Source organism: Lepidothrix coronata, unplaced genomic scaffold, assembly GCF_001604755.1.
Source record: "Lepidothrix coronata isolate B3197 unplaced genomic scaffold, Lepidothrix_coronata-1.0 Scaffold75, whole genome shotgun sequence".
In the NCBI taxonomy this organism is placed as follows: Eukaryota; Metazoa; Chordata; class Aves; order Passeriformes; family Pipridae; genus Lepidothrix; species Lepidothrix coronata.
The window spans coordinates 789,902-806,885 of record NW_016690255.1 but is presented as its reverse complement, the minus strand read 5'-3'; the positions used below and the strand labels follow the sequence as shown (position 1 = coordinate 806,885).

Genomic DNA, 16,984 nt, shown 5'->3' with positions numbered 1-16,984 from the left:
TTTGTGATTCTGATATTAAAATGTACGTGTTTATTCAAGTCACCATAAGGTGACAACTACATATATACATATATATATATATATATATGTATATACACTCATTCTTTTTAGAGTGGAAATGCATAGAATTCAGCAAAATTGAATATTTTATTAGAAAGAGGTAAAATCATATTGACTGGAGACACTGATACTTAAACCCATTGCATGAGTTTGGTTACTCTAGCAGTAATCTCTTCTGACCTGTGCTATGATGCTCCTTGTTCAATTGTGGCATAACCAAAATGTCTACTGTGTACATAACTGAACCTGGAGAAGCCTGTCTAGTTTCCTACAGTAGGGTTAAATGAGTGTGCATTCAGTGGCCTCTGTTGCAAATGTTTTCCAAATTGAGGTTTGGAAATGGAAAGGTATAAAGGATAAGTGAAATCTGTGTGAAACTGAGGCATCCAACAGGCTTTGTGGTAAATGAAGATAATGGCCCTGAAGTCTCTCTAGACGAATACCTGATTAAATCCCTCACATTCTGGGATCTCTTGACTTGTCTGTTTGCAATGCCCATGGCAAAACTAGGTTTCATCCCATTTTTGGATCAGTGACCACACTGTACAATGCCCGTTCCTATCACTCTCTTCTGGAGGCGCGATGCCTTGCACTTTATTGGAGCCCTTCACAAATGCATCTGTCGGGGTCCCATCCTCTCCTCAGCTTGTGTGGGAACCAGCTCCCCTCTGCAAGATGCAGCTCACAGGTGGAATACACTCTATCTGTCAAAAGGGCCAACGTGAAGATAACTTTGCTCTCTTGGAACCCACTGCTGGGTAAAGTGAGATCGAGCAACATCACACATTGCCTGGCCCCCCAAAAGCACACAGCAACAAAAAGAGAAGCAAACATAAATGGTCAGCTTTTACTTAATATTGATCAAGGAACCTTGGGCCCCTTTCAAACATGACCTGCAGTGTTTCGGCTCAAGCATCTTCCCAGGCACTGCCCGAGCAAGTGCCAGCATCTTTTCTGTGTCAGGGAAACTCAGTTCATCAGGGACCAGTCAGCACCATCCCACTCTGGGACTTCCGGTCCTCTCTCCTCCATCCTGTGCAGCCTGGGAAGTTCTCCTGACCATTTCTGTGATCTTGCTCTTACTTCCTATTGTCCTCTGTAAAATGGACAGTTGCCAAATATTTGCAGCCACTTGCACAGTCCAAGGCTGGAAGAAATAGCCAGACTGGGGTGTTTAAGTCTGGGGTGCTTGTTGCGGAACTTGTTGTTAAGCCTTACCCACAGAAGTTCAATCCAGAAATGACTATAATCTAAGCTATAAAAACCTCATCCTCCACCACATCTTTGTTGCTAAATCCCAGAAGCTGCTTTGTCTCTTTGGAAATGTCCTGATTTTTTTTCCATGCTGCTTCAAAAACTCCTGTAATAATGCCTTTTGCTTTAGGCCAAATTGCTGCTGCTGTGACTGGTGATGATAATATCTGAAGGGGGTTGTTGATTAGATCCACCTCTTGGAGGTAGTGTTTACCTTTTAATGGAGAAAACAATGTGAGAAGAAAATGGTACTTTGATTGTCACTTAAGATGGGGTTTCTTTTCCTCAGTATGTATTAGTATTTAAAAAATAGTTCTACATTTAAATAATATGCCTACATTTAATCTCTTCATCTTAAAAATTACACCCAAATTTAGATTTTCTTCTCTCAGTTAACAAGTCATCTCCACAGCAGTGCTTTGCAGCTTCACTCTCCTGCAAAATCAGCATTTGATCACTTTCAATACCAGAGTTTCCAATTTCGGGAAATGGACACTGGGGATAACATCTACTGTTACAGGCCTTCTCAAAGCTTTACTTCATAAAGTGAAGTAAACCTTGCAACCTTGCTTCTAAGGGAAGGTTGGAAAATGGGGCCCATCCTTCATACAGCCAGGATCTCCAGCCAAAATGAACAATGTTTCCCTCATCTTGTTCATCATGCTTGGGTTTTCAATCTTTCTTCTCTGTCAGAGAAACATAATTGAAATTATTAATATTACCATAGCCTATCACCTTAGTGATGCATCAAAGTTAAGGAATTATGGATGGACTTGGAACTACACATTTTGTTACCAGTATAGAATATTTTTAGGATAAAAGTGTTAGGTTTTGACCTTGGAGTCCATCCTATCACAGCCCAATACAGCAGCTATTCTGAATTTAGCCCAACCAAGCATCTAACATTCAAGTATTACTCTACCAATTTAAGACACTACAGCAACAACTTCAAGGAAACATGGAGGGGAAATTGCAGGAATGAAGAAAAAGACACTTTAAAATTTTATTTTTTTAAAATCTTTACTTACCTTGTCAAAAACAAGATGGCAGAGAGGTTTGCAAGTACAAAATGCCTTTTGCACTTATCAAGTGTTTCAGTATTGACAGTGTTCTTATTCAAACACAAAAGCTATTTTTTCAGTATCAGGCTTGTTCTCCCTTATTCATGTAAAATATGAAATGTGTGTTAGTTCATTCATTTTTCTCCCTCCCTCTGGCAGCCAGGAGGGCCAATCATGTCCTGGGGTGCATCAGACAAAACATCACCAGCTGATCGAGGGAGGGAATTGCCCTGCTCTACTCTGCACTGGTGCAGCCTCACCTTGATTATAGTATGCAGTTTTGGGCACCACAATATAAGATATTAAGGTCTTAGAGAGTGTCCAAAGGAGGGCAGCAAGGATGGTGAAGGGCCTCGAGGGGAAGCCACAGGAGGAGCAGCTGAGGTTACTTGGTCTGTTGAGCCTGGAGAAGAGGAGAGTGAGGGGAGACCTCATTGCAGTCTACAACTTCCTTGTGAGTGAAAATGGAAGGCCAGGCACTGATCTCTTCTCTCTGGTGATCAGTGACCCAAGGGAATGGCCTGAAGTTGTGTCAGGGGAGGTTTAGACTGAATATCAGGAAAAGGTTTTTCACCCAGAGAGTGGTTGGGCACTGGAGCAGGCTCCCCAGGGAAGTGGTCACAGCACCAAGCCTGTCTGAGTTCAGGAACCGTCTGGACAATGCTCTCAGGCACATGGTGTGATTCTTGGAGTTATCCTGTGAAGGGCCAGGAATTGAACTCCATGATCCTTGTGGGTCCCTTCCAACTCAGGATGTTCTATGATTCTGGAAATGAAGAAAGAGAGATGAGTCCCCTAGGCTGTTGGTGTTGGGTGCAAGTCTTCCCAGAACATTCAACTTGACATTTGTGCATTGAAAACTGATGCAACAAATGTTTCTTTAGAAAATATTTCCCCTAATTTACTTATAATGTAGAAACTGTAAAGCTGCTCACTCTTTGGTTGTTTTTTCAATTTTTCGTTTCAGCAACTTGACTGTGAGTCAATTGAAGGTTTTATGTGAAAAAAATATTGCAGGTACCCTTTCTCCTGGATTGAAGAGATTAAATGAGACTTAAATAGGATCAGCACTTTGTAATTGTCTATGCTTTCTAGCACTGAAAAGAAGTGCATGATGTCTGTAACATATTGAATTTTATCCTAAACTTTCAGATAGCATTCAGCTCACCCCTGTGTTGCTCACTAAGGCAGTAATGTCCTCCTCATCCACTTCAGCTCTGGAGATAGAGCTTCCAGTACATTGATGGACATCAAAGTGAATTCATTGAGGTAGGAACTACAGTGCCATGAAATGGTGAGTACAGAGCTGGTACCCCAGAGGCCTGTTACCTATGTTCTGGAGGTAGTGAGCAGCATTCCAGGTCTGGTATCAAGAGTGCAACGTGCACTTCACAAAGCAAGGCTGCAAGGGGATGGACTGTGCTGGGGACTCTAGTGGTGAAAGAGGAATTTGCATGGACTTCCACAAAAGAGATGGTTGTGGGCATCCTTTGAGCGGGTGCAGAGAGAGGCTCCACTAAGCAAAAACGCACCGGCATGGTAGATGCAAGCCAGGTAGGATGCTTGCTCTCTTGCTTTACATCAGAACTGATTGTTGTAGGTTTGCTCTTGACGAGGAGAGAAGTCTTGGTCCCGTGCTGGTTTGTGCTTTCATTTTTGTCAGCCCACTGGGAAAAGGCAGAAACATAATTAGTCCAGTCAGTATCAGTTATGCTTTATAGCTACGAGCACTTCTGAATCCTTACGAGGGCCACTAAGGTAGCTCGTATACAATGCAATTCCTACAATGTAAACTAGTCAGCATCTACCTCCTCTTCTATGGATTTTAAATCCATGGTTGATGATGTGAATGCCTAAGTGTGAGCACCCTCCCCCTTTAGAAAATCGGGAATCTGATGATGTGAATGCCTTAGTGTGAGCACTCTCCCCATTTAGAAAATCAGGAATCCCAACCCTGGGGAAACATATAAGCAATTAATCTTTATTCTGAAACCTTAGAGCATCTACAACATTGCTGTGATGATACAGAAAGGAAACCATCTTCCAGTGTGAGATTTCAGATGTCAACAGCAAGACACTATAACATTCTGGATCTTCTAACTGCATTTTTCTTCCTGTGCAGAATCTTAAGGAATGGGTGGCTGTGGAAAGCGATTCTGTTCAACCAGATCTGAGGAAAGAAGTAGTACGAATGATGGCGTTGGCAGCAGACAGACTTGCAGCACTGGGAGCCACTGTCAATTTAGTAAACCTGGGGTCACATCAGGTGCTTGTCTGATTCTTGGATTTAAATCATCATATTTACATGCGGTCTACCTATTGCATTCAGTGCTATGTATGTGTATGTTATGGCATTATGACATTTTTGGTAGCTAGCTATCAATTTATCGATAGTCCTGTACCTACACGATATCTGCTGAAATCAGTCCCTCCCCAGACTGTCTGAGGACATACTTGGGAACCACACAGACAATCCAAATGTAAATAGATGTTCTCTGCAGCAGGGAGTTTGATACTTTTAACTGGAGGGAAGCAGTTTGCAAAAGTAAAAGGACTGAGTTTTTTACCAGAGCTTGTTTTCACATTTTTCTCAGTAGTGAAGCATGGGCATTAATCCATCATTCATTACTGAAGTCTCTATATGAGAGAGGCAGCTTTTGCAAGGAAAATATTGTCAGACAGAAAGGGTTATCTATCTAAAGTATCATCTTTGGTTTTGGGAGCTTCCGGCAAATGATGCGAGCTATTTTCTTAATGGTTGTTGGAAAGCAAAAATTAATCTCTGAGAAATCTTTGTCTTTAATTTACTTACCTTACTGTAGCTGGGGGCTCTTTTCTGCCCTGGGCAGACATTTCTACTCTAACAGGAATTCAAAAGTTCAATAATAGTGATTCCCTTTTCCTTTTTCTGAGGCTTCTGGGGAGGATTCTGAGAGTCTTAGCTCAAGGACCTTATACTACAGCAACACTTTAATATTTCAGGTTATGTAGTTTGATAGTTTTAAAGAAAGCAATTGGGCCATAAGGAACTCTGTTGTGCACAGAGGTACATTACAGGATTAGTTTAGAGCCTTAACCTGTTTTCAAATCAGTCTGACATAGCTGCTGCTGCTTCCTGCCAGCAACACTTCATTTTGTTTCTGTATTTGAGGCTATAGGCGTCCTGCTCTCTGTCTGTGCTGAAATCAAACCCCAAATTAATTTGTATGGCTTTTGACTATTTCAGTGTCACAACAGACTCTACAGCACACATTCATTTCTGTCTTCTCCAGCGCTGGGAAGTAAGAACTTAGTAAGAAGGGCATTTTTTACAATAAAATGTTAGAAGAGCTTCATAAAGTCCTTGCAGAACCTAAACAGGTGGGGAAAAAAATCTTAGTTTCTCTGAATAGGTTAGAGCAGGATTCAGTCAAATTTGTGCACTTAATGGAATCAAAGCCAATAGAGTATGTAGAAGTATTTTCAATACTGAGATTTCCAGGGCTTTTTGTACATTTATTTTCAAAGGTTTTTTTTTTTTTCCTTCATTGCTTTCTCCCCAGTTGCCTGATGGCCAGGACCTCCCACTGCCTCCTGTGATTCTTGGGGAACTGGGGAAGGATCCACAAAACCCCACCATATGTTTCTATGGTCATGTAGATGTGCAGCCTGCCAAAAAGGAAGACAACTGGAACACTGACCCTTACACACTGACTGAAATAGATGGTGTGTACATAATCTTAAGTTTTTTATCATTATTTGAATGCAAGACTGAGATTCTGAGTGGGAGCGGGTGTCCTGTATATTTAACCAAAGCATGAGGAATTCTCCAGTGGAAATCTTGCCTAATTTTTGGTGTGGAGGAGCCTTGGGACATTAAAGCTGCTTTATAGAGTGTTCAATAGAAAATTCATTTCTGCTTAAAAATTCTTGCTGCATCAACGATTATCCTCCCTCACACCTCCTGCTCTTGCTTCATGCCACTTTAGTACTTCCACCTGCCACACTGGAGCTAAAGAGCATTGGTGGTGGAAGAACACGAGCTTCCCTTTCCCCGCCTTTAATGTAATCATCCTTCCACTGCAGTCAGCTGACTGAAGGAATAAAAATGACAAGGTCAGCAGATAAGTAAGACCTCAGAAATCCTGATTCCCAGGCCTATGCTATAAACATTAAGTCACCCTTTCTTATCAGCTGGGACCAATTCCAAACAGCCTTACTGGAGTAATTCTCCTGCCACCAGTGTACATTCAGTGTATCCAGTGGGGACTGCTACAGAAGTTTATCGGTGTACATGAAACTGAAATCTGTCCCTGTGTATAACTGTACGGTTGAGAAAGAAGTTACATACCTAGATTTGTAGCTTCATACTTCTGCCATGGCATTTATCTGTAGGGATTTTGCTGCTCGTTACCTGGTTTGGCTGATGTGTCTAGAAGTTGCATACTGTGCAAACTCTTCGGGCATGTCTGGTATGAGGAAACAGTTTCCGAGGAAAAAAGTCAAGCTCAAAAATTGGCAGGCAACAGAAATCACAGTATGATGTAAATAAAAGTAAGGAAATGAAAAAGAAGTGCACCAGTCCATTGGGAAGCACCTGAACACTCATCACCGTATCTAAAATGAGTCAATGAAATCCTGAATCTTTCGACACTTCACTTTGCTTCACTTCACCTGACTTCACACATCACTACAGCTTCTGTGGCAACTGGAATTTTCTGATTACATTGAAGTAATGCTTAAAAACATCCCTCTTTTCTTTTTAAGGTAACCTCTATGGGCGTGGAGCAACAGACAATAAGGAACCTGTCTTAGCTTGGATAAATGCCGTGGAAACATTTAGAGCCTTGAAACTAGTAGGTATTAATGAGGACTCCATTATTATTGTTAATTATTATTATTATTTATTATTATTTGTTATTACTATTTATTATATCTCTGGAGGGATGTATTTGCATTCCTGTGAGTTAGACAATACATCTTTGACCCAACAGAGCACACACATTCTGAAATATTAGCTTATTTCTACTGCAACATTTAGGCAACTGGTTTCACTCCAGTAAGAATTTTTCCTTAAGCATTTCTATTTTGAACAATCTGTATGCAATGTAAATACAGTATTGCTGCCATTGCCCTGTGGAGGAAAATCCATGGGGAAGCATTCAATATGTATTGCATACATTACACAGCTTTGATACCCTATTTTCTTGAGAGCTTTTAAAATGGTAAAATCACAGATATCACAGAATGTTCATGAAGACTCCTCTCTGCTGTTACATTCTGCTGATCCTTGGTTTTGTCTGCCTACAAGATACCTTCACTTTATGTGTCTGTATGAAGAGAATAATTATCTAGAAATGCTCTTACCAAAGGGGCTGTTATGTCATCAGCGGATTAATCAAAGGAAATGCTTTGAATGGGTGCATTAACCAAGTACCAATACAATCACTCAGAGACTGACATATCCTAAGGACAAACATTTGCCTATATTATTACAATGACCAATATAGTCATCTTCAAATCATTTAATAATTTTGGGATACTTGTATCCCCAATACAAAGCTAAACCAATATATATTTTAAACTTATAACTTGGTTAACTTGCATCCTTTAAGGTGAATTTGCACTACATGTTCTTTTAGAGTGCTGAGGAACAGTTTTGTGCCAAGGAACAGTTTTGTGCCGTTTTTATGACTTTGCGGCACAAATTGGCATTAAGTCTTGTTTTTTTTTAAAGTCCTCTTGCAAGGTTCTGGAAAGCACATTTTTCTTGCATCTATAGTACTGACTAGACTTCAGTGTCTCTTAAGTGCTAGCAAACACACATGTTATTTGCCTAAAGAGTAGTTGTTGTAAGTAGATATGGTTGTGGGTCTGACTTTATGCATCTTTCCAGTTTTTCAAATCACTATGTAGCTATTTTGACATTTTAACAAGCAAGCAAAAAGAAATCTTTGTCTTTTGAAGCCTTTCTAGAAAACACCACAGACCATCAAACAATATTCATGAACAGTTTGTTTCTAAAATTTTTGTGGCTGGTCAATGAACCATCAGTGACACAAGTTCATTTAATTTTACACATTTGTTCTTGCCTTTAATCTGAGCATTGACTCAAAAGACAAAACATCTTAAAACCTGTAATGAGAAAGTGAATTGTAAGAGGAAACTAAGGTGAAATTCATATCCCCTATGGATGTGTCAGCGTTTCCAACTCCCACTATTCCATAACAAATGTTCTCCTAATTACTCTTGGAAATGCATCCTTATCAACCAGCAGGCATGCAAATTCATGAGTGCTAAAAGGACAGTTATAGTAGAATCAGTGGCAACATTTTTATCACCATGTAAATCTGGTGATAGACAACACGCTGGTGTTACGACCGGCCCCAGAAAAAGGGGGGAGGGGGTAACCCACGTTCTTATCAATAATTCCCTTGGGGTGGATTAGAGCGAAACGACACTGAATAATCAGTGTTTGAGAACATATATAGGTAGGGTTTATTTTAAACATATAAAGGTTCGTTTTAACAATTTTGTTTGAACAGGTATGTTAGCATTTTGGGTGTTATCATCTACATCATCTATAACAATGTGGTATAGGGATAACTTCTGGGGGGAAAATGCATAAGGGAGAGAAAGGAAAGACAAGATAAGGGTAAGGGAGAGAAAGGAAAGACAAGATAAGGGTAAGGGAGAGTAAGAGAAAGAAAAGATGAGAGTGGAAAGATGTATTAGTCACCGCCCACAGGGTCCAGCGATGAAACTGGGTAGTTGTAGCTTCCATGTCTGTCAGTTGAAGTGGTGGCCTTGATCCGTTAGGGGTGAAGGAGGGAAGCCCCCACACTCAAAGAAGTTATGAGTTATTATATCCATGGTTAGTGTCACAGGCCATGTCACAAGCCTCCAACATCTCCTGGGCCTGCAAAGAGTTCCTGTGTGGGGCCTCGTAAAAGGTTTTTTCCCACCTTTTAAGATTGGCAAGGGGGGGGGATGGGCTTTGATGGGCCATCAGAGATATAATGCAAAAGTCTTGCAGAAGCCTGCAAAAGTCCCTTGGCAATCCTAGAATGCATAAATCATGAACTGTTTCAGTCTCTGACATCTGGGAAAACCACAGCCAGTGGTTCCTGCATGGGCAGTAAGAGTGGAAATACAAGAGGTAGGAAGTATTCTGTGAAAATGCAACTGTTATTACACAGTTAGAATTTCCAAAGCCATTAGAGTAATGAATAGCCCTGAGAGAAAGCCCAATGAAACATTCCAGAAAATTTTCTGAAAAAACATACAAAAAAGATATCACTCTCCTTCAAAACCAAAAAGTAGATAAAAACATGAGGAAAAGAACAAGTTTTTCTGGGAACCTATATGTGTCTATCACTGGATGTTCTACTGAAGCAAGACATATATCCTACATCCTTCTTTTCTTAACACAATGTTACATCAAGCCAGTCTGCTCCTGTTTTAAAGCTTATTTTTTTGATTTTTGAAAACGCTTTTTTCTCACCCAGACTTTTCTAATATTAATTTAGGCTATGCCAGTGAACTTCAGGTTTGTAATTGAAGGCATGGAAGAAGCAGGGTCCTTGGGGCTAGAAAACTTACTCGAAGAAGAAAACCAGCGCTTTTTCTCTGATGTTGATTACTTTGTAATTTCGGACAACCTCTGGCTCAGCAACAAGAAGCTGGGAGTCGGGGAAATGCCTGCTTCTTTGTGGAGGTAAAGGACACAGGTTCATTTGAACTGAGCCTCTGACAGGGAGCAGTGATGTAGCCGTAATTACATCTACGTGCAGAGAACGACTGAGGGAAAGCTTAATATTTACAATTACAGAGCTTTCTTCTGCATCCCTTTTGGTTTCTACAGATTTCCCCCCTCATTTCAGTTCAATTAGACTTATTTACTTCCATTAACTTCTCTTCAATCATCATTTCTCCACTTACCTATCTCCCCTTGATCCCTTTCCTATTCCATTACTCTCCTGCCACTCTTCCACTCTCTTCTCATCCTCCTCTCTGCACATCAACTCTGTTCTCTTGCAGCATCATCCGTACACAACCCCCCTCCAACTCTCTCCAAAACCATTTCTTCTGCTGCTCTGCCCTTTTGCAGCAGATATTGCTTAGTGCAATGAATCTGCCTAAAGGAACTCAGTTTATTTGGATGTTTGGGTTTAAAAGCCACACAAGATTTTTGTAAGCATTGACGGGAGTGAATAAAAGTGCACTGTAGCCAACGTGCTATATTATTTAGCAGCCAATGTGAGCTACTGTAAAATGAGGAGCAGAAATTTCTCATCAGGAAATGCTTCCTGATGAAGCATAAAAGGAATTCAGAGAGAAGATTACAGAATTCGAGAACTAAAGGAAAATCTGCACTAACCTTTATGCCTGAAAAAGAATGAATTTTTTTTTTTTTACAAAAAGAGCCTTGGCAGCCTTGATTCAATTCTTCTAAATCTTGGTTAAGAAAAATGATGCTATTAGAACATCAAAAATGATCTCTGCCTGCTACTAGACACTTGGCTGTAATGAGGTTTTGAGAAAAATAAACAAGTTCATTGCAGGAAAATATTTTATGATAAACTCAAGTATGAAAATGTGTCTGGAACAAACTCATTTAATAACCCAAATGCCTCTATTCTAAAGCCATATGATTCAAGAGACCTATAAATTTTTATTTGTTGCAATTTGGAATTAAGGTTGGACATATATTCTTAATATAAAACAATTAAGATACATTCTTGCCTTTGTTATGAAGATTTTGCATTGAATAAAAAGGATAGACACCTTGAAGAATTTATTCTCCAACGTTAGAAACAGTAATATGCAACTGTTTCACTTATGATGTATTTAATCTTACTGAAGCAAAAGAGGGAATAGAGGGGAATCCTTATGGTTGAGTACTGGAACAGGCTCCTCAGAGAAGTGGTAACAGCATCAAGCCTGACAGAGTTCAAGAAGCATTTGGATGATACTCTCAGGCCCATGGTGTGACTCTTGGGGATGGTCCTGGGCAGGGCTAAGGGTTGGACTTGATGATCCTTGTGGGTCCTTCTAACTCAGCATAATCTATCATTCTGTGAAATGTGTGCTATAGACAGCTGAATTTCTCTCTCTAGTGGTTGACAACAGAGCCCCATTTCTCTTTACCAAAGTGTATTGTTCCTGACATGATGTTTTCCATGTTTTCCATTTTAGAAATAGAAACAAATAATCATTTCTATTCATTTGTGGTCTCATTTAAAAACTGAAACCACCAGTCTCTGTGGACAACAAACACAGAAGAATAAGGTGACGAGTGTTTATGTGTAACCAGTGGTTTTGGTACAGGTTGAATGTGGCAGCAAGGACCTTCACTCTGGAACTTTTGGAGGCATCATTCATGAACCGTTGATGGATCTGATAGCTCTGCTGGGTAATAACACACACCACTGCTTGGGAGTAACTGGGAAGCAGTGGCTAGGGATCAGCCTAACAAAGATCAGTACCACGTTTAATTGATCTGAATAAGGCAAGTCTAATTGAAGGAAGATTTCCAAATCTCGACATACCTATGGTGACAGCAGCTGAGGAAGGGAGCATCCTCAGTAAGGCCAGGACTTCAAAGATGTTAAGCTGATGTCAGTCATGTGTCAATTAAGAACATTTAAGGATTGCTGGCAAGTTTAATGCATACACATATAACAAAACCTGGCTTTTTAATGATGATTAGTGTCTCGGGATGATGTTTTCATGTCAGAAGCTGGGCTGACATACCATACACTACACACAAACAGCAGCTCAGTAGTTTTCTTAATAAATATGAAAATACATCAAGTTTGATGGATGCAAACAGTTGTTAGTTGTTGGGTTTACTAATTTGGTAAAGAGCTAGGTAGAAGCAAAAAGGTGTTACTGTTGCCAAGTGTAAGAAATAGGTTCCATTTGTACTGATATCTGTATCTCATTTTGTAGACAGCCTTGTGGATCCCACAGGTCGTATTCAGATCCCTGGAATCTATGACAGCGTTGCTGCCCTGAGAGAGGAGGAGAGGAAATTATACAGATTGACTGAATTTGATCTAGAGGAGCATAAAAATAATAGTGGTGTGAAAAAATTCATCTTTGGTACCAAGGTAACAAAAAATCTGTATAAATACTCTGCAGAAAGAATTTAAATCGCTCATTTGTAGCATTTATGTATAAAGCCAAACCGAAAGATATTTTCAGTCAATGGCAAACTCAGAATAAAATAAAGTAGCACTGAGAAGTAAAAGGTAAATAAAATTAGTCTGCTGAAGATATAAGGCACTGCATCTGGGGAAAGTAACATGAAAGATGAATAATCAATGAAAAGGAATAATGCAAAACTAACAGTATTGCTCTCCCTTCATTGCCTACCCCTTCTCTCCCATCAAGCCTAACCAGCCAAACAAAATAAGCATAAAATGTCTGTATTTAGGTTACATAGTAGGAAAGAAGTTGTATTCAGCTCTGAAAAACAGGAGGCAGCTTTAGGCAGATGTGTTTTGCGTGGGTTTTATTTGTTTAACACAGATTTTGATGTCTGCCAAAAAAAGCACCCAAAGCTATAAGCCTCTCCTTACCAGCAAATTAAAAATTATATTCTAAATAAAAACCAGTAGGTAAAGGCTGGCTTTGAAACATCTCTCTGCACAAGAGGGGGAGCTGGGGGAAAGGAGTGATACATTTTTTTATCACTGATATAATTATACTGGTATAAGATGTACTAACGTGGATGCTTTTATTTCCATGAAAAAGCTTCCATGCTAGCTAAAGCTAGACTGTAATAATCAGTAATACAAAAGTATAATGTAACTACACCATCTGAGTTTTGATGCTTTACCTATATGAGGATGAAGTGGTGCAAATTTTATGTGTAGATACAGATCTAATCTCAAAACAGGGATAGAAGGAAAGCAGCAGCACCTTGAGGTTCTGCATGAAGACCAGTTGATAATTCATATATTTCTCCTATCTTCCTTAGAATGATAATTTTCTTTCCCCTCTCCATCTTATCCAGAAAAACTTGGTTACTGAAAATTATCATCTTACCTATTGTATTATTTAATGTTCATTAGTAGAATTTCTTCACTGATATCATCTAGGACAGGTCTGGCTGAACAGTTTTTCCCATGATTAGTTCTGGGATAAACAAACAGTCAGATCAGAACTTGTTCTGATTCTACTTTGCACTAGAAAAATTTACTATCAAGATACTTTACGATAATGCTCCATTTCTCTAATTTGGCATGAAAAATTGTTATCATCCAAATCTTTCTATGACTCAAAGTAGTAGTATTTTTTTTAATGAAAATATATGTGCATGGGTTTAAATTAAAAATCAAACATCTTTAAAATACAGAGGTCTCCAAATACAAATTTTAGGATGGTAAAAGCTTGTTTCTTCACATTAGTTTATATAAATTGTGAATGGCTCAGTGTTATCCCTTATATTTTCAAAAAAAATTTTTTTGAAGGAAGAAATACTTCTACACCTGTGGCGTTACCCTTCTCTCTCTATTCATGGGATTGAAGGAGCTTTTCATGAACCAGGAATTAAAACGGTCATTCCAGCAAAAGTAATTGGCAAATTCTCAATTCGTCAGGTCCCCCACATGGACCTTTTGGTTGTGAAACAACAGGTAAGAGACAAACCTTTTCTTTGGCCTCTCTTGTGTAAACTAAATCCCTCTTAGCACCTCACAAATTTTGACTTGCAGTAAACTAAATGTTTCTAGCACTGATTTGTTTCTAAGAGAAGTGGGAATGTGGGTATAAGCTTGAGTTTGAGGAAGATGAAAGCTCCTGAGTGCAAAGTGTTTTCTCTGCAGGTGGTGGAACACTTGAAGGCTGTCTTTTCCAAGAGGAACAGTCCAAACAAACTGAAAGTATCTATGCCTTTGGGTTCAAAGCCCTGGCTTGCTGATGTTAATGATCTATCATATAAAGCAGCAAGAAGGGCAATAAAAACAGGTGTGTTCCTTTTTTTTTTTCACTTCCTAATGTGTCTGCGGGGTTGCAGGGGAATTTCCTCATCAACAGAGAAAAAGAGGTTTCCCAATTCAGTGCTACAGCCACTTACCCCTATAATCTCATTGATTTTGATAGAACAAGTCAGCAACGTCTTTCACACCTTGCTAAACTGGGGCATGTTTAATAGGAGTAGCCAAAAGATGTCATTTACTTATTTTTGTGCTGATAGGAAACCAGAGGTTTGTAGAGTACAGCTAATTTGTGAAACCAGTTGGCTACACACTCAAAACCATTTCTACTTAGAAGCTCTTAGTATCAGCTATCTGCTTAAATATATGGTAACAGAAAAAAAGCACTTTGATTTCATTTAATCATTAATTCTTTCTTCCATGTATTTCAGTTTTTGGAGAAGACCCAGATTTTATTCGTGATGGTTCAACAATTCCTGTGGCCAGAATGTTCCAGACCATTACGCAGAAAAGTGTGATGATGCTTCCAATTGGAGCAGCTGACGATGGGGAGCACTCTCAGAATGAGAAAATAAGCAGGTGTCTTTTATTTGTCTGTTTGTGTTGTTAGAGAAGGGAGGAGAACTGAAGTCCCTTGGTACCCATGAATGACCATGGCTGGATGGGAAGCTTTGCTGTGCATTTGACAGTCCAAAACTCCTGTCTCCAGCAAACTTTTCACTATGTTAAGTAGAAAGCAAAATTCCCAATCTGTCGTATACTGCTATATGCTTTTCATAGACTGTCTACACAGTCTTCAAATACATCACACTGGCAATTTTCATTTCACTGGTAATGAAACTTGCCTCTAGTCTGAAAGATGGTGATGTGGATGGGCACTCTTCTGTCACAGCATCCATTGTGAAGCATGCGAGTTGTAGATATGCAGGCTCATGGCTATGTAAAAATTTTGATGGTTTTCTGTATAAATGGCCATAAAGATGTATCTATATTTCAGGGACCAAAACTAGTGTAATTATATAAAACATAGCTTAAAGTGGCACAAATAGCCACAGCTCATTCTTCGAGGCGCCATGGCAAGACACTATTCAACATGTTGCCTGAACACTTGTGCAGCTTCCAAGTCTGCTCATGCTGAACTGCAGAAACTGGAGAATACTACAGTAATTCTCAAATTGCTTTCTGTTTCCCCTCATTACAGCCTCAACACTTGTGGCTACAGAAAATAGCAATTTGGGGATGTAACACTGGAAAAATTTTCAGAAGTGACTCCTTCAGAGGAGTACCAAATTGAAGGATGTCCAGCATTTCTGTGCACTGGGTCCTTTTTTGGGGTTACCAATCTTGCAAATTCCTCTGAAGACTCTGAAAACTTCACTAGATTATGTTGCTAATTCTAAGAGCAAAACAGCCTGACAGGACTTCATTGTCTTTTTTTTCCTTCTTCACAGACACAACTATATTAAGGGAACCAAATTGTTTGCAGCCTTTTTCCTGGAGATATTGAAGCTACATCGGCACTTACATGAAACTTCCCACACAGAGACTAACAACTGATAGAGCATCACAAGAAAATCAGTAAAGCACTTTTTTAGTCCTAACCTTTCTAACTTCCTGATCTGGAAAAACATAAATCACACATTCAGTGGGTAAGAATTGGTGGGAAAAAAAATAAATGCCTTGCTATTACTTGGCATACTTCTAAATGGCATGCATCTGTGATATGGTCAATCAAGTGATCTTATCCCTAATCCTATAAAATAGGGTTAGGGATAATCCATTCTTGCTGAATGGAAGATGTTATCTTTTAGTTTCAAAAGTTAGGACAAAGGGAATTTTTACATCTGTTTTATTAAAATTATTTCTGTTTTGTAGTATCACCATCTTCATGCTGCCTACCTCATATTCCAGTTTCTGAATATAAGCAATACACAACTCTGTAGTTTCCTCCTAATTATATACAAAATTTCATTTATGTAATTCTTTGAAGAAAGATCCATTACCCAGTTAATCTCTTCCCTGTCCTTCACAGAAGGTTTTAAATAGGAAATGCAATAGAATCAGTTTGTTGAATTTGATATGAAGACTTGCCTATTAATATCTATTTATGGGTATAATCACTGAGGTCAATAAAACTGCAGTAGTAAATAAACATTTCCAGGTCTGTATTCTGCATAAAAGTAGCTGGCCTTTTAAGACATCTGGGAACAGTTATAATCCAGGCTGCTTAGGTTTCAAATCACATTCTCAATAAACACCCGTTTTCAGACCTACTTGGGGCTGTGAGACTCACAGTTCAGCTGTAAGAGCTGATTATCGATGCTGGCTGCTGGCCGTGTTCAAGGGGAAGAGAAGGACTCTGCTCAGTCTCCTACTCATGTTGGCACTGCAGACTGCATAACCGCAGTGTAACTTTTCATCCTTATGTCAAGAGAGAAGACTCCAAGACAAGGACCAAAAGCCCAAAGATCAGAAGTTTCTGGTTCACGCATCATCAGCTTGTAGAACAAGTCCTCTGCAGTCTCTCACTTCCCTTCACCTGTTGAAACCATTTTAGGAACCAGCACCGTAACAAATGGTGCAGGGATGAGTATTCCAATGTCTGCACAGGACTCAGGGCAGACCGGTCCATGCTTGAAAGCTATCACGCCATAGAGGTACACGAGTGAATTTTACTGAAGTATT

General features: G+C 39.5%; 1 protein-coding gene across 1 annotated transcript; it reads left to right on the top strand.

Moving 5' to 3' along the window:
- The first annotated feature begins 3,568 nt into the window (after positions 1–3,568).
- CNDP1 (carnosine dipeptidase 1) lies at positions 3,569–15,883 on the top strand. Its single transcript, XM_017819432.1, is given in 13 exon segments — positions 3,569–3,603; positions 3,605–3,644; positions 4,498–4,641; positions 5,918–6,080; positions 7,122–7,210; positions 9,884–10,034; positions 10,037–10,071; positions 11,685–11,769; positions 12,309–12,469; positions 13,835–13,999; positions 14,189–14,330; positions 14,731–14,878; positions 15,751–15,883. Coding segments are annotated over 13 exon segments (1,464 nt in total). The 3' UTR covers positions 15,857–15,883.
- The last annotated feature ends 1,101 nt before the right edge of the window (positions 15,884–16,984 follow it).